The sequence below is a fragment of the Prionailurus bengalensis genome, chromosome B2, assembly GCF_016509475.1.
Source record: "Prionailurus bengalensis isolate Pbe53 chromosome B2, Fcat_Pben_1.1_paternal_pri, whole genome shotgun sequence".
Classification (NCBI taxonomy): Eukaryota; Metazoa; Chordata; class Mammalia; order Carnivora; family Felidae; genus Prionailurus; species Prionailurus bengalensis.
This window is the reverse complement of record NC_057349.1, coordinates 142494575-142518908: the sequence shown is the minus strand read 5'-3', so window position 1 is coordinate 142518908 and position 24334 is coordinate 142494575. Positions and strand designations below refer to the sequence as shown.

General features: G+C 40.3%; 1 protein-coding gene across 1 annotated transcript in view; it reads left to right on the top strand.

Annotated features, from left to right (window-relative positions):
- SERAC1 (serine active site containing 1) overlaps window positions 1–20356 on the top strand; it is a 66630-nt gene extending 46274 nt beyond the window's left edge. The window contains exons 11-17 of the mRNA XM_043593119.1: window positions 10172–10322; window positions 11995–12136; window positions 13140–13234; window positions 14739–14836; window positions 16251–16433; window positions 17590–17733; window positions 19133–20356. Coding sequence (XP_043449054.1) covers window positions 10172–10322; window positions 11995–12136; window positions 13140–13234; window positions 14739–14836; window positions 16251–16433; window positions 17590–17733; window positions 19133–19269 — 950 coding nt within the window. The 3' untranslated portion in view covers window positions 19270–20356. The remainder of the gene's footprint in view (window positions 1–10171; window positions 10323–11994; window positions 12137–13139; window positions 13235–14738; window positions 14837–16250; window positions 16434–17589; window positions 17734–19132) is intronic.
- The last annotated feature ends 3978 nt before the right edge of the window (window positions 20357–24334 follow it).

Sequence of the window (24334 nt, the reverse complement as noted above, 5' to 3'; positions counted from 1 at the left end):
TGAGATTCTTCAACGTTTATTTATTTTTGGGACAGAGAGAGACAGAGCATGAACGGGGGAGGGGCAGAGAGAGAGGGAGACACGGAATCGGAAACAGGCTCCAGGCTCTGAGCCATCAGCCCAGAGCCCGACGCGGGGCTCGAACCCACGGACCGCGAGATCGTGACCTGGCTGAAGTCGGACGCTTAACCGACTGCGCCACCCAGGCTCCCCTGTAGTGTGAGATTCTTACAACAGTATAGTTCACTTCCCACCTCTTGCCATCCTTTCTGGTATTGTCTTAATATATTTTACTCCTCCATTATGTTATAGACTTTGTGATACATTGTTGTTATTTTTTAAGAGTCAAAGGCTATAAGAAAAAAGGAAAGTGATTGTTGTTTACTTACACATTTATAGTGGTCCGCTCTCTTCCTTCTTTTCCTACATTTACATCTGATGCAATTTCCCTACAGCCTAAGGACCGGGGTGTGCTGGACAGATTCTCTCACCTTTCATTTTCTGAAAGTCTTTTACTTCGCCTCTATTTTATTATCCCAGGAAAGAGATTTTCCATGGATAAAGAATTATTCATTGGCAGTATGTTATTTTTTCTGTCAGCACTTGAAAAATGTCATTCCATTCTCTCCTAACTACCACTGTCTGATGAGAAGTCTCTCATTCCCATTTTCATTCTCCTGTATGTAACTTGTCGTTTTTTCTCTGGCTTCTTTGAAGTTTTTATGTTTGGTTTTTAGCAGTTTGACTCTGAAGTGCTTGGTTCTTTTTTTATATTTATGCTTCCACTGAGCTGACTGAATCTGTGGGTTGATGTTTTTGATCAGATTTGGAAAATTTCCAACCAGTGCATCTTAAAATATATATATATATTTTCTGTCCCTTTTTGGTCTATTCTCCTTTTGGGGCCTCAGTATATATATATGAGACCTCTTGATTCTGTTCCACAGGTCATTGGGAATCTGTTGATTTCTTTTCAGATATTTTTTTTTCTTCTCTGTGTCTTACTTTGGATAATTTCCATTGACTTATCTTCAGTTTCTTTAGTGGTATAGAGCCTTGATCAAATCAGTATTTTATTAAAAAAACAAACCCACACTCTTCCCATAACTGACACTTGGCTCTACCCCAAGTCCTCAGTCCTCTCTGGTGATGTCAACTTGTACCGGACAGTCCACTAAACGCCTTGGTCTCTCAGTCCCTTGCCCTTCTCATCTCTGTCGACTTCCTTCTCTGCTCCTGATTGTCTAGCACCCTGTTCCTGTGCCGCACCTTGTCCTTGTCATTGCCTGAAACCGCTGCACTTAACAAGCCAGTGACTCACTTCTGAGCACTACTTCCCCTCGTTCAAGCCTGTGTTTGCACCTGCTGCCACAGGGACTGTTTTTCTTCTCTCCAGGAGTCTGTCTCCCTGGCCCCTTTATTTTCTCCCAGCCCATCAGTCCTCTTTCTTCTTCGCCTCACTCCTGAGCCAGCATATCCATGCTCCGTGGTCCGTCGTTTCCGTAACACACTCTTCAATGCCCCGGAACTCCCCTCCCCCTCTTTCAGCACACCCTTGCTCAAGACCCAGCACTAGATAAAGCCCACTGTCCGCTCCTTCTGTGGCTGAGCATAGACTCATGGCAGATGGGTCGTCATCTTCAGTATCGCTCAGCAGGCCTGAATATGCTTAGCAATACCCATTTAAGCCCCCTCCACCTTCCTCAGCCCGTTCATATGCTCTATCCCTCTTGGCAGAGGACCTCTCCTACTTCAGTGAGACTGCTGAAACCCTGAAAGGAATTTTCCCTCAGTTTCCCACTACCAAAACCAAACCCGCCTTTTCCTTTTCTGCTCTTGAAAATAGGAGAAGGGACATCTCTTGGGAGACCTCTAACTGTGCCTGGCTCCTGGCTCCTCTCACTGTCTCAGGAATTGCTGGCCTTTCTCGTCTGTGTGGTCAGCAGCTCCCTCTCAACAGGACCCTTCCAATCAACACACATTAGGGGGCAATGTGACAAACTAGTCTCAGTACCACATCCCCCTGGTTTTTCAGCCTCTCTTCTACTCTTCCATTTTATGTCTAAACCTTTCAAAGAATTATCTGTACTTCTCTTTGCTCAGCTCCCATTATTTCTGAATATTTCAGTTTGAATTCTGCTGCCCTGCCCTGTTTTATTTTTTCTTGAGGTACCTGTAGCTCTACCTGTTCGTGTGTGTATGTGTGTGCACGAGCACACGTGTGTGTAAATCTTTTTTTTTGTTGTTTATTTCTGAGACAGAGACAGAGCATGAGTGGGCAGAGAGAAGAGGGACACACAGAGTCAGAAGCAGGCTCCAGGCTCTGAGCCGTCAGCACAGAGCCCGACGCGGGGCTCGAACTCACAAACCGTGAGATCATGACCTGAGCCGAAGTCAGTTGCTCAATCGACTGAGCCACCCAGGCGCCCCTGTAAATCTTAATAGTATCAGGTCTGTAACTTCTTTTTAAGTTTATTTCAGAGAGAGAAAGAGAGTGCCTGCGATGGTGAATAGGCAGGGAGAGAAAGGGAGAGAGAGAATCCCAAGCAGGCTCCACACTGTCGACACAGAGCCCGATGTGGGATTCAGTCCCACAAACTGTGAGATCATGACCTGGGTTGAAATCAAGAGTTGGACACTTAACCAGCTGCACCACCCAGGTACCCCACAGATCTGTAGCTTTTTACCATCCAGATTTACAAAAGTTAAAAAGATGTTGATAATATCCACTGCTGGTGAAGGTGTGTGAAAACTGCTCCTCTGGTTGTTGGTGGGGATGTAAATTGATTCAGTTTTTTGATGGGTACTTAGTAGTACCTATTAAAAGAATGTATATACCATTTGAAATAGTAATAATACTACAAGGACTCTCCTACCTAAATACTCATGAGTGTTATTGAAGATTTGTATATAAAAATGTTTATCAGACAGTTGTTTGCAGTATGGAAAAAATGGAAACAACCCAAATGTCTGCCAGTAGGAATAATGGTTAAATAAACAGTGGTATATTCCATCCATGTTAAATGCTATAGTTAAAAAGAGTAAAGCTGATGTATATGGAGAGCATTCCAAGACACATTGCTGAAGTACACGATCAAGTCATGGAACAGTAGGAATAGTAAGATTCCATTTAGGAAAAAAAAATGCATGTAGAGCCACAGTGTATGTGTATAAATGATAGGTATGCGACTGAATTTTTTAAAAAGGTTTGGAAGGGTGTCCACCAAACTTTTAACCGTGGTTACTTCTGAGGATATACATGGAACTGGGAAATGATGGGAGTGCTAGAGTGGGAATTTGATTATTAAGTGCTATTTTTTAAATATAATTTGTCAAATTTATTATTTATCAAATTGGCTAACATACAGTGTGTAAAGTGTGCTCTTGGTTTTTGGGGTAGATTCCCGTGGTTCATCGCTTTCCACAACACCCAGTGCTCATCCCAACAAGTGCCCTCCTCAATGCCCATCACCCATTTTCCCTCCCCCCCCCCCCCCATCAACCCTCAGTTGTTTAAGAGTCTCCTATGGTTTGCCTCCCTCCCTCTCTGTAACTATTTTTTCCCCTTCCCCTCCCCCACGGTCTTCTGTTAAGTTTCTCAAGATCCACATATGAGTGAAAACATATGATATCTATCTTTCTCTGACTGACTTAGCATAATACCCTCCAGTTCCATCCATGTTGCTGCAAATGGCAGCATTTCATTCTCATTGCCAAGTATTATTCCATTGTATATATCAACCACATCTTCTTTATTGATTCATCAGTTGATAGACATTTAGGCTCTTTCCATAGTTTGGCTATTGTTGAAAGTACTGCTATAAACATTGGGGTACATGTGCCCCTATGCATCAGAACTCCTGTATCCCTTGGGTGAATTCCTAGCAGTGCTACTGCTGGGTCATAGGGTAGGTCTATTTTTAACTTTTTGAGGAACCTCCACACTGTTTTCCAGAGCAGCTGTACCAGTTTGCATTCCCACCAATGGTGCAAGAGGGTTCCCGTTTTTCCACATCCTTGCCAGCATCTGTTGTTTCCTGAGTTTTTAATTTTAGCCACTCTGACCAGTGTGAGGGGCTATCTCAGTGTGGTTTTGATTTGTATTTCCTCGATGAGGAGTGACGTCAAGCATCTTTTCATGTGTCTGTTGGCCATCTGGATGTCTTCTTTGGAAAAGTGTCTAGTCATGTCTTCTGCCCATTTCTTCACTGGATTATTTGTTTTTTGGGTGTTGAGTTTGGTAAATTCTTTCTAGATTTTGGATACTAACCCTTTATCCAATATGTCATTTACAAATATCTTTTCCCATTTCGTTGGTTGCGTTTTAGTTTTGTTGATTGTTTCCTTTGCAGTACAGAAGCTTTTTATCTTGATGAGGTCCCAATAGTTCATTTTTTCTTTTAATTCCCTTGCTTTTGGAGATGTGTCAAGCAAGAAATTGCTGTGGCTGAGCTCAGAGATATTTTTTTCCTGCTTTCTCCTCTAGGGTTTTGATGGTTTCCTGTCTCACATTCAGGTCTTTCATCCATTTTGAGTTTATTTTTGTGAATGGTGTAAGAAAGTGGTCCCGTTTCATTCTTCTGTGTTTTGGTGTCCAGTTCTCCCAGCACCATTTGTTAAAGAGACTTTTTTCCATTGGATAGTCTTTCCTGCTTTGTCAAAGATTAGTTGGACATGGGGCACCTGGGTGGCTCAGTCAGTTGAGCGTCTGGCTTTGGCTCAGGTCATGATCTCACGGTGTGTGAGTTTGAGCCCCGCGTTGCGCTCTGTGCTGACAGCTCAGAGCCTGGAACCTGTTTCAGATTCTGTGTCTCCCTCTCTCTCTGCTCCTCCCCTGCTCATGCTCTGTCTCTCTCTCTCAAAAATAAATAAACATTAAAAAAAAAAAAAGATGGACATACATTTGTGGGTCCAATTCTGGGTTCTCTATTCTATCTCATTTGTCGATGTGTCTGTTTTTGTGCCAATACTATACTGCCTTCATGATTACAGCTTTGTAGTAGAGGCTAAAGTCTGGGATTATGGTGCCTCCCGCTTTGGTTTTCTTTTTCAATATTACTTTGGCTATTCGGGGTCTTTTGTGGTTCCATACAAATTTTAGGATTGTTTGTTCTAGCTTTGAGAAGAATGTCAGTGCAATTTTGATTGGGAATGCATTGAATGTGTAGATTGCTTTGGGTAGTATTGACATTTTAACAGTATTCTTCCAATCCATGCGCATGGAATGTTTTTCCATTTCTTTGTCTCGTCTTCAATTTCCATCATAAGTTTTCTATAGTTTTCGGCATACAGATCTTTTACATCTTTGGTTAGGTTCATTTCTAGGTATTTTATGGTTTTTGGTGCAATTGTAAATGGGATCAATTTCTTGATATCTCTTTCTGTTGCTTCTTTATTGGTGTATAGAAATGCAACTGATTAATGTATATTGATTTTGTACCCTGCGACTTTGCTGAATTCATGGTATCAGTTCTAGCAGCCTTTCGGTGGAGTCTTTCGGGTTTTCCATGTAGAGTATCATGTCGTCTGCAAAAAGTGAAAGTTTGACTTTTTCTTTGCCAATTTTGATGCCTTTGATTTCATTTTGTTGTCTGATTGCTGATGCTAGGATTTCCAACACTATGTTAAACAACAGTGGTGAGAGTGGACATCCCTGTTGTGTTCCTCATTTCAGGAGGAAAGCTCTCAGTTTTTTCCTACTGAGGATGATATTAGCTGTGGGCTTTTAATATATGGTTTTTATGATGTTTAGGTATGTTCCTTCTATCCTGACATTCTTGAGGGTTTTTATTAAGAAAGGATGCTGTATTTTGTCAAATGCTTTTTCTGCATCGATTGACAGGATCATATGGTCCTTATCCTTCCTTTTATTAATGTGACGTATCACATTGATTTGCGAGCATTGAATCAGCCCCGCAGCCTGGGAATGAATCCCACTTGATCGTGGTGAATAATTCTTTTTATGTGCTATTGAATTCAATTTGCTAGTATCTTGTTGAGAATTTTTGCATCTGTGTTCATCAGGGATATTGGCCTGTAATTCTCCTTTTTTGTGGGGTCTCTGTCTGGTTTGGGAATAAAAGTAATGCTGGCTTCATAGAATGAGTCTGGAAGTTTTCCTTCCATTTCTATTTTTTGGAACAGCTTGAGAAGGATAGGTATTAACTCTGCTTTAAATGTCTGGCAGAATTCCCCTGGGAAGCCATCTGGCCCACGACTCTTATTTGTTAGAAGATTTTTGATAACTGATTGATTCAATTTCTTCACTACTTATGGGTCTGGGTCTGTTCAAATTTTCTATTTCTTCCCATTTGAGTTTTGGTAGTGTATGGGTGTCTAGGAATTTGTCTATTTCTTCCAGGTTGTCCAGTTTGCTGGCATATAATTTTTCATAGTATTCTCTGATAATTGTATTTCTGGGGGATTGGTTCTGATAAGTCCATTTCTATTCGTGATTTTATCTATTTGGGTCCTCTCTCTTTTCTTTTTGAGACGTCTGGCTAGGGGTTTATCAATTTTGTTTATTTTTTTCCAAAAACCAGCTCTTAGTTTCATTGATCTGTTCTACTGTTTTTTGGATTCTATTTATTTTCTGCTCTTATCTTTATTTCTGCTCTTATCTTTATTATTTCTCTTCTTCTGGTCTTGGGGTTTCTTTGCTGTTCTGCTTCTAGTTCCTTTAGTTGTGCTATTAGATTTTGTATTTGGGATTTTTCTTGTTTCTTGAGATAGGATTGGATTGCAATGTATTTTCCTCTTAGGACTGCCTTTGCTGCATCCCAAAGGGTTTGGGCTGTCATGTTTTCATTTTCATTTGTTTCCCTATATTTTTTAATTTCTTCTTTAATTGCCTGGTTGACCCATTCATTCTTTAGTAGGGTGTTCTTTAACCTCCATGCATTTGCAGGTTTTCCAAACTTTTTCCTTTAGTTGATTTCAAGTTTCATAGCACTGTGATCTGAAAATGTGCATGGTATGATCTCAATTCCTTTACATTTATTGAGGGTTGTGTTTTGACCCAGTATGTGATCTATCTTGGAGAATGTTCCATGTGCCCTCGAGCAGAATGTGTATTCTTTTGCTTTAGAATGAAAAGTTTTGAATATATCTGTTAAGTCCATCTGGTCCAGTGTATCATTCAGTACCATTATTTCTTTATTGATTTTCTGCCTAGATGATCTGTCCAATATATGGCCTCTGACTGGCGGGCACAGGCAGTCTTTGTCCTTTAAATGGTTATTTATATACCTTCTTCCCACAGCACTCCAGGGAGGGGATTGCTTTCTCCCACTGTGGACTGTGCCTCCGAACTAGGTACCGAGCCAGGGGCTGGCTCTCCTTCTCCCCAGTTGTGCAAACAGGGCAGCTGGCCCCAGTCCTGAGAAAGCCCCGCAGTTAGAGATTGGATCTTTGTCCATCCTGGTCTGTGGTTTTTCTCTTGTCCGGATACAGTCCTACACTTCCCCAGACTCTCTTCTGCAGAAGGGGATCCCTCCCATCCGTGCCTACCTGCCTGTTTTGTCATCTCTCTCAGTTCGCTATCATGCACCTGTGGCCTGCCACGTTGTCCCCGTGGGCCCCTGGAGATGGAATCTGTCACTCTGCAGCCCAGACTCTTGGAATTCAAAGTCCTTTGGTCTCAACACTGCTGTGTTTGAGGGACGAGGGAACTTTGGGTCCCCCTACTTTTCCGCCATGTTGATTTCCCGTTATTAAGTGCTATTTTTAAACAATTGCTTTTATATCGAACATGTATTCAGATGTCACAGAATTTAGAAGAATTGAATCTTAAAGACACAAGTTTTCCAAGGGGCATTTGATGTTTTATAAAAGGTGAAGCATCTCAGGCATTGTGAAAATACTTTGTCAACTAAAAAAAGCCATAGAAATGGCTTGCACCTTGCTTTCTGTTGCGTTTCCTTTCTTGGGACTCCATTAAAAATAAAGCCATCTTTTTGAATGTATACCAGTAATAAACCTGTGTATCTCTATAGGTAGAATTTCAAAACATTCTTATATTGTTATTATAAAGCATTCTTTAGAACATTTTGAAGGGACTTTTTTTTTTAATGTTACAAATTTGAATATTGTTAAAAAATGATGATTCGGTCTGAGACTTCTTTTGGGTTATTAAATACTGGCCTCCTATCATCACACTGATCCTTAACACTTTTGCCACGGAGCGTGGGAGGAGGACATGGGGACAGCTGAGTGCCTGCTGGGCTTGATATGTGCAGTTTTTATTTGGATTTATTTATTAAAACCTTCTTCCAGCCCAAGTAACTTGACTGAGGTTCCACAGCAACGGTAGGGGACAGAAATTTTAAGCCCAAATCTCTCTGCCCTCAAGGTCCATGTTGTATTATTTTAAGTTATATAAATAACATGTGAATAGATTCTCCTGGTAAATAACTTCAGAGAACATAGAGCAAAAAAGTTAAACCCACCTTTTTACGGAGCCCTCCCCAACCCAACTCCCTCCTATGAGGTGATGACTAGGCACCAAACTAGGTGCCTTTATAGGTGTGTGTGTGTGCATGCGTGGGCGTGTGTTTACATGCACTTCCATACATATTTATGTGCAAAAAGTGTCATGTTTTAAGTACCAACAACATGAAAAATAAATGAAGTCATATTGCACATAGTATGGCTTTGTGTCTCTTTAAAAAATAATGTTTTGGGGGCACCTGGCTGGTTCGGTCAGTACAGCATGTAACTCTTGATCTCCAGGTTGTGAGTTTAAGCCCCACGTTGGGTATAGAGATTACCTAAATAAATAAACTTAAAAAACAACCCATACTGTAGCCATATTGTAGTATAATCCTATGTTGTTGAAGAAAAAAAGTGCATTATAAAGTTTATAGCATGTACATATTAGGGGCACCTGGCTGGCCCAGTTGCTGGAGCCAACTCTTGATCTCTGGGTCTTGAGTTTGAGCCCTATGTCGGGGGTAGAGTTAACAAAAAAAAAAGGTCATTGAGAAGTCAAATAGCTGCCAAATACTGTGAATCTCTGAGCTGAGAAAAAAACGTTTCCTTCCTGAACCCCATGTTTTACAGACTTTCATATATCAAGCACTATTACCTTTTTAATATTCTTTTTTTAAATTGAAACCTAATGTACAGTGTTATATTAGTTTCAGGTGTACAATATGATTCACCCATTGTACGTTACTCAGTGCTTATGATAAGTGTCCTCTTTATCCCCTTCACCTGTTTCTCCCATCTCCCCACACCCTCCCCTCTGGCAACCATCAGTTTGTTCTCTATAGCTAAGTCTTTTTTTTTAGTTTGTCTCTTTTTTCTGTTTTCGTTTCTTAAATTTCACATATGAGTGAAATCATATAGTATTTGTCTCTGACTTATTTCAATTAGGATACCCTCTAACTGCAGCCATGTCATTGCAAATGGCAAGATTCCTTTTTTTTTTTTTTTTTTTTTTAAGGCTGGGCAATATTCTGCATATATACCACATCTTCTTTATCCACTTATCTGTGGATGGACACTTGAGTTGTTTCCATATCTTGCTCTTCCATGTTATAAATAATTCAGTATACATAGGGGGACCTATGTCTTTTTGAATTAGTGTTTTTGTTTCATTTGGGTAAATACCCAGTAGAGGAATTACTAGATCCTATGGTAATTCTATTTTTAATTTTTTGATGAACCTTCGTACTGTTGTCCACATTGGCTATACCAGCTCACATTCCCACCAAGGTTCCTTTTTTTCCACATCATTGCCAATACTTGTTATTTCTAAGCAAGCTCATTATAAAGAAATCATTTCTTATGTGCGTTAAACACTGCTAATGTGACTGACAATCGGGATGAAATAACTAGTATTAAAATTACTGAGTTTAATAATTCTTGCTGAAAGCAAAATACCCTATTTTCTTAGTAATTGCAACTTTTGTTAGATTTTCTAAATAAAGAAAATGGCTCTTAAACCCCTACCTTCTTTGAGACCTCCTATAGAGGAGAGGGTACCTGGCTTGGGACATGACGTGCTGCGGGACCCAGAGGACCTTAGGGCAGAATGGAGTTGGAGTAGTCACTCTTTTCTGTGAGACAGACGCTGGAGTCTGCCTTTCTCCTGTTATTTTCAGCCAGAAACCGCTCATAGTCTGAGATGGAGTAGCGTCGGCATTTAGGAGCTTGTTCTTCTCACCAGGTTGGGTTTCTATACTGGCAGAAGCAATGAAGTCTCCCCGCATAATGGAGGCCTCACATGCCGCCAGAACCCTGGCTAATCTAGACCGAGAGACCATGCGAGAAAAATACCAGGACGGTGTGTACGTACTACACCCCCAGTATCGCACAAGGTAAGAAAGCAAATGGTGTCGCTTTGTCTCCTGTGGGGAGGTAAAGCCTAGAGGGCTTATCTTTTTATTTTATTTCTGCGTAATTTAGATGTTAAATGCCTTACAGATAATCCTGATAACCTTATATACTGACTCCACTTGTCCATAATAACCTCAGAAGAATTGCAGGCTGTCATGAAAGTATGGAACTGGCTAAATTACCAGCGTGATTTTACACCAAGGGCCGACCTTCAGTAAGATAGTGTTCACCTCTTGGAGTGTGGCCCGCTTGAGTTTTGTAATGTGGGTTGTTTGTTTCACTGCTGGGTTCTTGAAGATCTGAGTTAATAGCTGATTAGGATTGTAGAGGTTGATTTGCATGGAAGGAGATAGGACACTCTATATGCAGGCAATCCTATTAGTCTGGTTCTAGAACTCAAAAGGACTGCAGAAAGTTTATGCAAGTTATAAAATCATGCACTAGAAGGAAGAAGTTGTAATAAATTTGACTCCTACTCCTCAAGGTTATATCTGGTCACCATTTCCAGTTGTATCATTGCTGAGATCGTAAATATAGAAAGGACCACGATGAAAAACTTACATATTTCTGGGATTTTTGTCAGGCACTTTATGTATTTATTTATTTAGAATTTTTTTTTAAAGTTTTTATTCATTTATTTTGAGAGAGGGGGAGAGAGAATCCCAAGCAGGCTCCCTGCTGTCAGCGCAGAGCCCTTTCGCAGGACTCGATCTCACAGAACCCTGAGATCATGACCTGAGCTGAAATCAACAGTCAGACCCTTAACCAGTTGAGCCATCCAGGTGCCCCTTGTCAGGCACTTTAAAATAATACCTCAGAGGAGTGCCTGAGTAGCTCAGTCAGTTAAGCATCTGATTTCGGCTCAGGTCATGATCTCCTGGTTTGTGGGTTTGAGCCCTGTGTCAGGCTCTGTGCAGACAGCTCAGAGCCTGGAGCCTGCTTTGGATTCTGTGTTCTCCCTCTCTCTCTGCCCCTACCCTGCTCACACTCTCTCTCTCTCTCTCTGAAATAAATAAACATTAAAAAAAAAAATAATACCTCAGAAAATAGCAAAAACATTTAATTGAAAAATGGATTGCCTGGATAATTCCAATTTATAAACAAATAATATGGAAATGTATTTTATATGTATTGCATAATTGTGTGGGTACTATAAATAACTTACAAGTAATACGCTATGTCCAGTTTTTAAAAATGTCCTATCTAAAGACAATAAATTACCTTAAAATCTCATTTCTGCTAAACATTTCCCTTGATAAGTTTTAAAAAATCTCTCATGCATACTCAATTTGAAACTACACTAACTTAATTTCTTAAATACTTTTACTGATTTGTGGAGTATTCTCATGAAATTCTTTGGAGGGCAGTCTATGACATATGTTGCTTCATTGGTCACCAAACTTATTCCAGTTGACTTTGGTTGGTCTACTGGCTGGATCTGTGTCCACTTTTATAGAGTAGCAAGCACGCTCCGTGTCTCTGTGCCCAGACTCCTTACAGGGATCCTCAGCGCACCTGTGCTTACACGGCCTGCCTTCGTGGTTTTATCTGCTGTCATATAAGCTTGCTAAGCACCATCCACAGAGTGCTGTGTAGATTCTTTCCCAAGCAGTAATGCGTTTATTCTTCTTTTTAAAACTCTCTCCCCCTCAGTCAGCCCATTAAAGCAGATGTCCTTTTTATTCATGGCCTTATGGGAGCAGCATTCAAAACATGGCGCCAGCAGGACAATGAGCAGCTTTTAACTGAAAAGATTTTAGAGGACGATGCCAGATATACAACATGTTGGCCTAAGGTAAGGAAGTGCTGACTTTGGTTAGGCCACCTTCTTCATGACACATTGGTGTCTCCAGCTGTCAGGGCCTCATTGTAATTTGCTTATTTTTCTCTTTCTACTGGGATTTTTCTTCCATGCAGATTTTCTGTTCCTTGGGGACATTTGTAGTATATTCCTGAACAGCTCGGCTTGTCACCCTGCCTTCTGTTGTGTAATTTCTGATCAGGGTGTGGGCTATAACTCTCAAGGAGTATTTCACTAAGTTAAAAAATGGGTGAGGGCCAGTATTTGTTCACTCCTATTAAAAATATAACCCATAACATATTCATAATAGTTAGCTAGTTCTGTGACTTTAATAATTATAAAAACAGAAATACTTTGAAGAAATAATTCTACTTTGGATTTCCTTGATGACATTTCTTCTGAGAGCCTTAACTCTGAGATGAATGCGTCCAGTGGAATATACCTAAAGTTCAGTGAACACGGTTGTTGCACACGTGCAGTTTCTTGGGCTTTGTCCCACCATGGCTTCCTCACCTTCACAGAGGCTTATCCCGCAAAGAATGGTTTGCACTTGGTCTCTAGCAACACTGAAGTACGATAGACCCTGGGTCCACAGACAACTGTGACTCAATTAGTATCTCTGAGTTCCAGGTCAGATCTTCCACCGTCATATTCTCTGTGCTGAGATCATAACTTTCTATTAAGTGCTCTCCAAAATCTAATTTGATCTGGATTCCAAGAACTCCTTGCTTTTGGCTATAGTGCATTAAAATTGAGAATATGTTCTGGACACTTGCATTGGCCTTATGCTTATAAATATTGGTGCCACCTTGTGACCAGAGACATAAAAAGATAAAACATTGGAACTGGTTTTCTAGTCACCTTTAAACTTTATTCTAATGCTATGTTTATTAGTCGTCAGTATTACAGTGACCTTTAGTTACAGGTGTCAATTACTAGGAAATAACTGAAGCAGTGGAAATTCATGTATGTTCTTTTGTACCTTTTAATTATATAGACATGGTTGGCAAGAGACTGTCCTGCTCTCCGAATTATATCTGTGGAGTATGACACCAGCCTGAGCGACTGGAGAACGAGGTGCCCGATGGAAAGGTAACAAAGGAAGCTGTGGGCTGGGAGGAAGGGCCAGGGTCCAGGCTACAAGTGGACCCTCTAGGGTGGGGAGAGGGGCTTTAGCTTTTGATGCCACAGACAGAATTTTATTATGAAAACCCTAGCCTTTTTTCTCTTCCTTCTAGAAGGAGTTAGTAATATATAAACAATGAAATAGTATAAGGCTTAGATACAGCGTCAATGTTGGATTCCTAAAGTGGTTCATTTGTAACTATTCTCATGGTAAGGACCAGTGGATTCTATAGCAAAGTCTCCTTTACTCCCAGAAGTAAACGTGAAGCTTTTTCCTTTCGTGTTCACAAGTATATTGACTAAAGGAAGCAAAGAAAAAGATGCTGAGCACTGTAGGCTCCCGGTGTCACTTGTAGGTCACATGTGCTGACTGTATATACCTGAAGGAGCCCTGGACCTCTGGCTCCGGGACCAAGACTGTAGCTGATTGTACCTTTGACCCACTGTGTGATCAACAAGCCATCTAACTTGTCTGGGAGGCTTGGTCTGCAAATTGAGAGAGTTGGTCGGAATCACTGTTACCAAACTGATTGGCACTGGTGAATGGCCCCCACTTAGGAGCCAGAGAAGTGTTCTGAGGGCCAGTGGGCAAGAGCTCAAGGGTCCTTCCCCATTTCACCTGGAGGAACTCTGACAAACCTTTATTGCAAGGAAAGGATTCTATATCTATAGTTTATTTTTCTTTAAAAAAAATTTTTTTTAATGTTTTTATTTATTTTTGAGGCAGAGAGAGAGCATGAGTGGGTTAGGGGCAAAGAGAGAGGGGGACACAGAATCTGAAGCAGGCTCCAGGCTCTGAGCTGTCAGCACAGAGCCCGACCCAGGCCTCGAACTCACGGACCGTGAGATCATGACCTGAGCTGAAGTCGGACGCTCAACCGACTGCACCACCCAGGCACCCCTAGATAAACAGTTTAAAACTACCAGACTACATAGTTTTGAAGTTCCCTTTTTGTTTGAAAATTACTTTGAATTTTCTGATTCTGATAGCTTTCTGGTATTTCTAAATAACCAAAATGACGAAAGCTTAATGTTTGCAGCATAAATACAAGTAGAACTAACCAGCAATGGCAGGTGACCACATAGGTGAACTCACAAGAGACAACATGGTGTTATTTTCAGGCCACATAATGAGAAAGGACACACATCCTAAGTGGTGGGAGCAGTTGGTGCAAGACCCGAGCTTGACTTGTAAAAATTGCCACACGCATATTAGATGCTCAAACCCTGCTTGTTTAGTAAACGAGTGGCCTGTTCTGGGCCTAGATATTCCCAGTTATGCCAGTGTGACTAAGAAATGGGGAATGAGCAGTTGTAGAAATCAAGCAGAGAGAATAGGGGTATTCCTGACCCCAAAATGTAGTGTATGATATTGGCCCAAAAAAGTTCTTGTCTTAAAAAATTGGAGAATAAAATTTGTGGCGGGGAGGCAGTAGCCCCAGGTTATTCCTGCTGGTTTCTTTTGGTTCAGGAAGTCCATTGCATTCAGGAGCGACGAGCTTCTGAGGAAGCTCAGAGCTGCTGGTGTTGGGGACAGGCCAGTCATTTGGGTGTCACACAGCATGGGAGGTAAGTACATTTCATCGTTGTGAAGCCAGCGCTGTGAGGCTGTTGGAGCTGTTACCCCAGCTGTTTCACTGAACACTGGCCCTTTCCCCCTAAATTAACGTTTTTGGCTGTGGCTAAGTTTTTAAATTACTCTCCTCTCCTTCCCTGCTATTTGTTTTTCTACAAGGGGACCACAAGGAACAGGAGTTTGACAACATCATGATCTCATGTAGTGAGAATCAGTAAACAGCAGAAGCAGTCTATGGCTTATATAAGCCTGACCTATAAATATCCCTCAGCATTCCTGGCTGGTCCTTGTGCTCCCCGCTTCCCTGCACCCCCGACCACTGCGGAGCCCACAGCCCCAGCCCCAAGCCTGCTGAAGGGGAGGTGTGATGGCATCTGGGACCTGGTGTAGGCTTGCTAAGCAACATCCCCTGCCCCTCCCAGCCCACTCCCCACCCCTTTTCTCTGCGAGTTTTCACCAGCTGCCCTGCAATGGGCCTTGTTGCAGCCTCTGACCTCGTTTATCTGATGAAACGCTCAGGATTGCAGACTCAGAGTTGGGGCTTTTTCTGAGAGAAAGGAAGATGTAGCCGTTTGTGTCCGCAGAGGTCTACTGTCACCATCTAAGTGACCTTTGTGTTGCATCATCAGCTTCAAGCCCAGGGTAGGAGGACAGAAGAGATGGTGCCTTCCTGGGTGCATTTGCCTACGGAAGGTTTGTTTTCCTTGGGGGTCAAGCTTTAGGGGACTCTCTTTTGAATATTAGTACTGTCCTCATGGTGTGCCCGTTAGTGGGTCACTGTGGGCAGGATGGGGAGACTAGTACTGCACATGTACTTCATTGATGGACACCCCAAATAGCAATGCCCGGCACTCCTTCTGTGGGACAGTGCATCCTGTGATAGAAGATCTGCATTTCAGGTGAGTTTGTAGAATCTTACCTGTTTGTAGGCTTGTGTTCTATACAGTTGGCTCTGGAATAGCATGAGGACTAGGGGCACTAACCCCTGCATAGTCAAAAATCTGCATATAACTTCTGACTCCCCCAAAACTTAGCTACTGATAGTGTACTGTTGACCAGACGCCTTACTGATAACGGTCAATAAATATGTTTTGTGTATGTATACCGTACTGTATTCTTACAATAAATAAGATCATGAGAAGATATATTAACAGTACTGTACGAAATCCATTATGAGTGGACCTGTACGTTCAAACCATGCTGTTAAAGGGACATCTGTATTCTACATTATCAAGTGCTAATATTTTAAAGCCCTGTCTGTTGGACTATAGAGAATTGTTTAAACTTTTAAAAGAAACATCTCTTTTTGTGTATATGTTCCCTACCACCCCCTCCCGCCCCACTTTTTTTTTAGAATAATGGAAGGAAGAAAAACAGCTCATGCATTCTTTTTCTTTGTACAACTAGGTCTTCTTGTCAAAAAGATGCTGTTGGAAGCCTCTAAGAAGCCAGAAATGAGTACTGTTATAAACAATACCAGAGGAATAATTTTTTATAGCGTCCCTCATCATGGATCCCATCTGGCTGAATACTCTGTTAATATTCGCTATCTTCTCTTTCCCTCCTTGGAAGTCAAAGAACTCAGCAAGGGTAATATTTACCTTCTGTCACGAAGGGAATTGGGATTGTATTACAATATTAGTTATACAGGACAAGGAGGAAGAAAGTGTCTAACTTGGCTATATTATCCCATTTTATTATTTGCACTTGGTCTTAGCCAAAAGGCCAAGAAGTGATCCCATTTTGTTATTTGTATACAAATCATGTTTAGACTGTCATAGAAAATTTTTAGTTTAGGCTTGATTTTTCTTTGATACTTTCCCTTAAGCCATTATTTGCTCAAATATAACAATTTTAATACTATCTTAAATATTTAAAATTTTAAGTATTATTCCAAATTAGCAACGAACTGCTTTTTTCCATGAGTTCAGAAGGTCAACTTATTAAGACGTAAACAAAGTTTTAAGATTTTCAGGATAGTAATTATAATGTACTATCTTTACTTTGATTGATAAGCATTTTCTCTTTTTCTGGAACACCTATTGATCATTTTGGAGCCCCTGGCTGAGCCTTAATATATCACTTGTCTTTTGTTCAGATTTGCTCTCCTGCTTTATGGAGAGTCACTTCATCTTCTAAACCTTCTATTGAACTTTATTTTTGGCAGTTGTTTTATTTTCCACAAACTCTTTCTTGTTCTCTGATTCTTTTGAAATCATTTTAATGATACTAATTTGAAGTTTTTCTTAAAGTTCTTTTCTGTTTCTTCACTGAGTTCTGTGTCTTCTGTGCCCAGGTTTCCCCCCCCCCCTTTCTTTTCTTTTTGTTCACCAGGTCTGTCTCTTTTAGGTTGTAGGGTATCTTCTAGGATATGGTCTGTCCTGGTTGCCTTTTCCTAGTTGAGGATGGGGGACAGGCACTCTGTGATTAGAGACAGGCTCTGTTGATGGGAGGTTGGACTTTAGGGTGAAGGTGCCAGCCAGCACACTGAGGGACCCCTCAGTCCCACATACCACCTTGCCCTACATACTTCCAGTCAGCCGGTAACATGTGGAATCTCTCCCTCTGCCTGCTGGCCTCTGTCAGTTCTGGGGTGGCTTTAGCTCTTTAGTCTCATCTTAACGGCTTCTTGGGAAGGAGAAAATAAGCCACGAACTTTCATCAGGACCCTAATTTTCTCTTTAGTACATTTTATTATGAATTGGGTAAACAATTTGTCACAGTCTTGTTTTCTGTAATTTTACAGATTCTCCTGCACTTAAAACACTACAGGATGACTTTCTGGAGTTTGCTAAAGACAAAAACTTCCAGGTGCTGAATTTCGTGGAAACACTGCCAACTTACATTGGTAGCATGATTAAACTGCATGTGGTACCTGTGGAATCAGCAGGTATTCACTCTTGCGAAATTTGTTCCCTATGAGATGCCTAGTTGGTGGTACTTATATTTAATCAGAAGCAACCCGTTTTTATGTTCAGCTTCTCAGCTAAGGAGATAGTTTTAAGGAGATCTAGATTCTATGATACTTTTCAGCTATAGATTAAAATTTCTCTGCCAACATACAACCTTGGCATTACTCCTCTCCATCCCTGCATTTAACTGACTAGCTGGCCAGGGTTCATTGGCTACTTCTAACTTAGCCATAACCAGTGAGCTCTGTCGCATGAAAGTAAGAATACAGAGCCCTTGTGTCAGAATGAAAGGAGCATTTCATTTAACAGACTGATGATTGATTTGTTAAAGGTTTCTACATGCAGCTAAAAGTGTGGAAGCTTTAGTAAATGGAGGATTGTACTTTTTTTAGTTTTTTCCATTGGAATCTTAGATGGGGAATATTCAAACACCAGTTTTTTTTTTTTACAATACTGGAAATAACCAATACCTGTTACTATGGTGTATTATAATGTATCACAGGCTCTTTGAGGGTAGGGCCCAAATCTTAATTCTCTTTATAGCCTCCGATATTACTCTGTATGTAGTATATAACCCACACATTTCCCTTCTTGAACCGCTTTTCCCTCACCTGGTCAACTGGATCACCTCTGATACAGGGCTGGGTGCTATCTGGTGGTATTTGGCCATACTGAGGGCTCTCAGGGACAGTGTGGATCTGGAGTGTCTGGCAGATGGTTCTTCAGCCTGTATAACAAGTTTTGTCCTAAGTCCATTATGTATTGAGCCTAAAGAGACTTTACCGCAAAGTAATACCCCATAGGGTGAGGAGTTCATGGGTTGAAGAACTTACAAAAAGGACTTTGGAACTAGGACCTCTTGTCACTTCCAGCTAGGTGACTTTGTTAGGCTGAAACATCAGAAACTCTACTAGATCTCTCAAGCACTAAATCTCTTACCCTGGTAGAGTGAAAGATGGATCCCATGTGAGACGTTCCCATTCTTGTCAGGATAAGGGAGCTTGTTATGAAGTATAACAACATAAACTCTAGAAAAAGAGGTGGTTAAAAGAGCCGTGGAATAATTTAGTAATAACATGCAAATATATAAAGGTTTTGAGGATGATATTACTCGGGTTCTGTTCACTGTTAGCAAGTAGGCCAGAACACATAAATTCTACAAAGAGTTTATGAAAAGCATAAAATTATACCTGAGAATCCATTCTCATGTGATTAGTCACATGTAGTTTAGCAATGGTCACACTTCTGGTTCCTTTATCTTTTTAGAGCCCATTAGCACCACCAAAGCACATTTGGAACCACCCAACTGTCCTCGTTCAGTATTGACAGGGGAAGCCTCTGTTTTTACTTAGATTTTGACATTTTTGTTTTCTTCAGATTTAGGCATTGGAGATCTAATTCCTGTGGATGTTGACCATTTGAACATTTGTAAGCCAAAGAAAAAAGATGCTTTTTTATACCAGCGTACCTTACAATTCATCTGTGAAACTTTAGCCAAAGATCTTGAAGACTGACCGTTATCTTCTTCCATTTTGCAAGAAATTTGGTGTTCTCTTTCTCTTTTAAAGCTCTAAGCAATCATGCAGACATATTCCCTATGGCATCACTGTGGTCTGAAGCATGTTGCAGGCAACAGCCTATTCTCATTTCATGCACTGAAAAGCACAATCCTAAAGTGGCAAAGAATGAAGGGCTAGACTGGATTCTTTTGATTTAAAAGAAATTCCATGTGCACTAGCTTATGTTTTGCAGCGTTGGCCCTGGTGCAGAGAGCAAGCTGCTATGGACAGAGACTGCCTTTTGTTATCTGTGACTGTCTCCAGCTCATACCAGGAGGAACACTGATGGTTTCTCAAGGGAGAGCAATCATCACCTTCCATAAAAATGCCATTTGGAGAGTACCTAGACTAGAGAGGAGACTGAACTATGGAATATAATATATAGAATATAAATATTTTTTGTTCTGGGTTTCCATGTGCTGTAAATTTAAAAATATATATCCGTGTAAACCTTTGTCTAACATTAACTGTCAGACTTGTCATCCATGGGCAGTTCCTTACAAGTTTTTATTTTCATATTGCTGAGAACAAATAATTCTCTTTTTAAAAGAATTGTAGCCTCTAGTAATTCTTTCCAGATTGCAGCTACCTACACTTGTAATTTTTCCCAGATAAGGATAAAGTAGCTAATCCATTATATATATATATCAGCAGTACTTAGTATGAAGATTCTCTGATTCTCTTTAGCTAAGTAACATAGACCTTTCTTTCATGCTCATTTGAAAGTTGCATCAATTGACCTTGAGCATGTAAGAAATATGAAATCACGTTAATGACTTTTTAGTTTTAAATAACAGCATTAAGATAGAAATCGCGTAATATTGATCCTTTTAAATATACAGTTGATTTTTAGTGTATATACAGAGTTGTACGACCCTCCCCACTATGTAATTTCAGAACATTGCATCATCCCCCAAATTAACTCTATACCCATTAGCAATCACTACTCACCTCCTTTCCCTTCAGCTCCTGCCAAACACTAATCTACTCCTCTATGGATTTGCGTATTATGGACATTTCATATAAATGGAATCATACAATGTGTGGCCTCTGTGTCTGCCTTCTTTTAGCATAATGTTTTCAAAGTTCATGTATGATGTAGCATGTATCAGTACTTCATTCCTCTTTATGGTCAAATAATGTTCAATTGTGTGGAGATATACATTTGTTTATGCATTCATTGGCTGACAAATATTTAGGTTCTTTTCACTTTTTGGCTATTATGAATAATGCTGCTGTAAACATGTACAAGTTTTTACGTGGACATATGTTTTCCATTCTCTTGGATATAAGGAGTGGAATTGCTGGGTCCTTTTAAACCTATCTTTAGCATTTTGAAGATGGTAGACATTTGTAGAATGGGATAACCAAAGCTAAAACTATAAAGTACAGCATCTGAAGGTAAACTCAGGTCACCGGTAAACTCTCAACATGTAATTTTGAACCAACCTAACAAGTGACTTAACCACTTGTTTTATTATGTAGATACAGTGAATGTAAGGATTAGCTAGCAATGGTAAGCTGACAATAAATACTAGCTAAGGGAGATCAATTTGCAGCTCTTAAAAGCTGCAGCCTGAGGCTCAGACTTCTAATTCAGCACACCTCTAGAGGCTGACTGTGATCCTCCATGGAGACTGGGGAGGCAGATGGGAACCATATCTGCATTCTCCCTCTGGCCCATTTTAAGTCCCTGGTGTTTCCCTGGGAGAACCTTGCAAGCCAGTGCCCTGGCTTTTGTGGCTGCTACCCAGAGAATGCACCCCTCAATTGCTGGGCTCTGGTGGCCAGCAGGGCTTGTGTTTGCAGGTCCCTCAAGACTACAACAAACACAGAAACCAGTCAGGGCTCAGCACAGGCAGAAACCCCCATCTTGCAGTCTTCCCCTAGAAAAAGTCTATTTACATACTTTAAAAGCCCAGCTTCCAGTCAGCCTACATCTAGGTACTGATAGATCCTCCCCTTTGTAACATTGACAGGTTTTGGCAGATTCCCAACTAGTAGCAGATATTAAGAACAAAGAAGGTGGTTTGGACAGTCACAAAGCTTTGAGAGATAATCAAGAACTCAGACTGAATGGCAAGTTTCGTCTAAACAAGACCACTCTGTCAAGACTGGGAGAAGTGACTTCTTGATCTAATGTACAGAAACCAACAGAGTGTTGAGGAAAATGAATAAACATGAATATAGAAGATAAAACTTGAGAAATAGATCTTAATAAGATGGAGATAAGTAATTGACCTGAAAGAGTTCAAAATAATAACGATTTTCATGAAAGACAGAAAATGTAATCAAGTACCAAACAAATCACAGAGCTGGAAAATACAGTAAGAAACTGACAAATTCAATAAAGTGTTTCAATGACAGACTAGACTGTGTGGAAGAAAGGATCAGCAAACTCAAAGATGGCAGTGGAATTCATCCAGAGGAACAAAAAGAAAAAAGAATGAAAAAGAGTGCTGATTTGGGACTTATGTGCATTATGGGACTCCTTGAAGGAAAAGAGAAAGGGACAGATGGCTTATTCAAAGAACTAATGGCTGAATTCTTCCCCAGCCAGGAAGCCCAGAGAATACCAAATAAGATGAATCCAAACACATCCACACCAAGACACATAATTAAATTGCCAAAAATTAAAAATCAGAGAATCTTAAGAGTAGCAAGAGAAAAATTGTTATGCACAAGAGAACACCAGAATACTATTAGATTTTTCAGCAGAAACTTTGCAGGGCAGAAGGGGGTGGCATAATATATTCAAAGTACTGAAAGAAAAAAATTGGCAACCAAGAATACCTGGCAAAGTTCTTTGGAATTGAAGACCTAAAGAATTTTCCAGACAAGAAAGAGCTTAAGAAGTTCATCACCACTAGACCAGCCTTACGTGAAAGGATAAGGGAATCCTTCAAGCTGAAATGAAAGGATACTAATTAGTAACAAGACATATGAGGGTATAAATCTCACTCGTAAGGGTAAATATGTAATTAAATTCAGAATACCCTAATGTTATAATAGTGATGGGTAAATCACTTGTAAATCTAGTATGAAGGTTAAAAGACAAAAGAACTAAACTATAATTTGTTAATGGATAGACAACATAAAAATACATAATTTGTAACATCAAAAAAATAAAATGGGAGGAGTAAAAACAGAGCTTCAGTGGGCATTTGAACTTGTTAGTTTAAATAAACTTATAAATACGTTTTACGTAAGCTTCATGGTAACCTCAATGCAAAAACATAGTAAATACACAAAAGAGAAAGCAAAAGGAAAACAATTAGATCAGACATGGACTTACTATTGCTATCTTATTAACAATTACTTTAGGGGCGCCTGGGTGGCGCAGTCGGTTAAGCGTCCGACTTCAGCCAGGTCACGATCTCGCAGTCCGTGAGTTCGAGCCCCGTGTCGGGCTCTGGGCTGATGGCTCAGAGCCTGGAGCCTGTTTCCGATTCTGTGTCTCCCTCTCTCTCTGCCCCTCCCCCGTTCATGCTCTGTCTCTCTCCCAAAAATAAATAAACGTTGAAAAAAAATTAAAAAAAAAAATTACTTTAAATATAAATTGATTTCTCCAATCAAAAGACAGAGTCATTGAATGGATTGGAAAAAACCAAAACTATATGCTGCTTATAAGACAATCACTTCAGCTTTAAGGATACACACACACTGAAAGTGAGGAGATGGAAAGAGACATCCCATGCAAATAAAAACCAGAAAGCCAGGGTAGCTGTATTTCTAGCAGACAAACTTAAAGCTAAAGATGATAATAAGGGGAAAATGTCATTATATAATGATAAAAGGGCTAATCAAACAGAGAATATAACATTTGTAAGTATTTACAACATAGCACCTAAATATATGAAACAAATATTAACACACCTGAAGAGTAAAATGCACTGCAATATAATAGTAGCAGGGACTTTAATACCATGCTTTTCAACAACATATATATCATCCAGAGAATCAACATTGGACTTAAATGACATGTTAGACATGTAAGATGGACTTAACAGATATTTACAGAACATTCCATCCAACGGTAGCAGAATACACATTGTTCTCAAGTACACACAGAACATTCTCCAGATTAGGTCATACATTAGGCCACAAAACAACTCAATAAATTTAAGACTGAAATCTTATCAAGTACCTTTACTGACCACAATGGTGTGAAACTAGAAATAAATGAAGAAAACTGGAAAATTCACAAATATGTAGAGATTAAACAACATGCAACTGAATAAGCAGTGGGTCAAAGAAGAAACCAAAGAAAAAATACCTTGAGATAAAATGGAAATACAACATACCAAAACTTGGATGTAGCAAAAGCAGTTCTAAGAGGGAAATTTACAACAAATGCCTACATTAAAAAAGGTTTCAAACAACCACCTTTATATCTTTTTTTAATTTTTTTTTAATGTTTATTTTTGAGACAGAGACAGCATGAGCAGGAGAGGGCAGAGAGAGAGAGAGAAAGACCCAGAATATGAAGCAGACTCCAGGCTCCGAGCTATCAACACAGAGCCCAATGCAGGGCTTGAACTCACGAGCCGTGAGATCATGACCTGAACCAAAGTCTGATGCCCAACCGACTGAGCCACCCAGGCGTCCCCCTACCTTTATATCTAGAAAAAAACAAACTATGCCCACAGTTAGTAGTAGGAAAGAAAGATCAGAATGGAAATAAATGAAATAAATTCTTAAAAGAGCAATGAAATTCTTAAGAGCTGGCTTTTGAAAAGATAACATAGATAAACCTTTAGCTACTCATAACAAGATAAAAGGGAGAGGAGCCATATAAAATTAGAAATGAAAGAGGAGGTCCTTCTGCTGGGGGAGCCATTGAAGAGCAGCAGTCATAGCTCTGTGCTACCCTATGGCCATGGACTCAGCAAGGTGTACAAGGTGAACCTGAGCACAGCCGCTGCTGCAGGCACCTCACCAAGCACACCAAGTTCCTGTGGAAGATCCAAGAGGTGTGCAGCATCGCCACATAGGAGTGGCATGCTGTGGAACTGCTCAA